Here is a 621-nt window from a genome sequence, read left to right on the forward strand (position 1 = left end):
TGTTATGGGGGGCTATGGGGTGTTATAGGGTCTATAGGGGGCAATGGGGTGTTATAGGGTTTATGGGCTGTTACAGGGTCTATAGGGGTTATGGGCTGTTATAGGGTCTATAGGGGTTATGGGCTGCTATAGGGTCTATAGGGGTTATGGGCTGTTATAGGGTCTATAGGGTTTATGGGCTGTTATAGGGTCTATAGGGGTTATGGGGTGTTATAGGGTTTATGGGCTGTTATAGGGTCTATAGGGGTATGGGCTGTTATAGGGGTATGGGCTGTTATAGGGGTATGGGCTGTTATAGGGTCTATAGGGTTATGGGGTTTGCTCTCACGCCGCCGTCCCGCTGCAGGTTCTGAGCAGCCCCGGGAACAACCTGCACGAGGTGGAGGCGTCCGACGGGTCGCGCTTCCTGGTGAGCATGCCGGCCCGGTTCCGGCACCACGTCTGGATCAAACGAGGTGGGAACCAACAGCCCCACGGGATCCAATACGGCCCCATTGATGCCCCATTCATGGCCCCATTGATACCATTGAGTCCCCATTCATGGCCCCATTCATGGCCCCATTGATACCATTGAGTCCCCATTCATGGCCCCATTGATACCATTGAGTCCCCATTCATGGC

General features: G+C 53.9%; 1 protein-coding gene and 1 long non-coding RNA gene across 3 annotated transcripts in view; one reads left to right on the forward strand and one right to left on the reverse strand.

Annotated features, from left to right (window-relative positions):
• LOC107307693 overlaps positions 1–621 on the reverse strand; it is a 14,773-nt gene that overhangs the window by 9,340 nt on the left and 4,812 nt on the right. Inside the window, exon 3 of the long non-coding RNA XR_001552483.2 lies at positions 329–441. This is a non-coding gene — a long non-coding RNA (uncharacterized LOC107307693). The remainder of the gene's footprint in view (positions 1–328; positions 442–621) is intronic.
• Positions 1–621, forward strand: part of EIF1AD (eukaryotic translation initiation factor 1A domain containing) — a 13,117-nt gene that overhangs the window by 8,888 nt on the left and 3,608 nt on the right. For both annotated transcript variants that reach the window (XM_015851209.2, XM_032441920.1), the window contains exon 2: positions 347–455. In XM_015851209.2, the coding sequence (XP_015706695.1) occupies positions 347–455 (109 nt within the window). The remainder of the gene's footprint in view (positions 1–346; positions 456–621) is intronic.

This window comes from Coturnix japonica, unplaced genomic scaffold (assembly GCF_001577835.2).
Source record: "Coturnix japonica isolate 7356 unplaced genomic scaffold, Coturnix japonica 2.1 chrUnrandom786, whole genome shotgun sequence".
Lineage (NCBI taxonomy): Eukaryota > Metazoa > Chordata > Aves > Galliformes > Phasianidae > Coturnix > Coturnix japonica.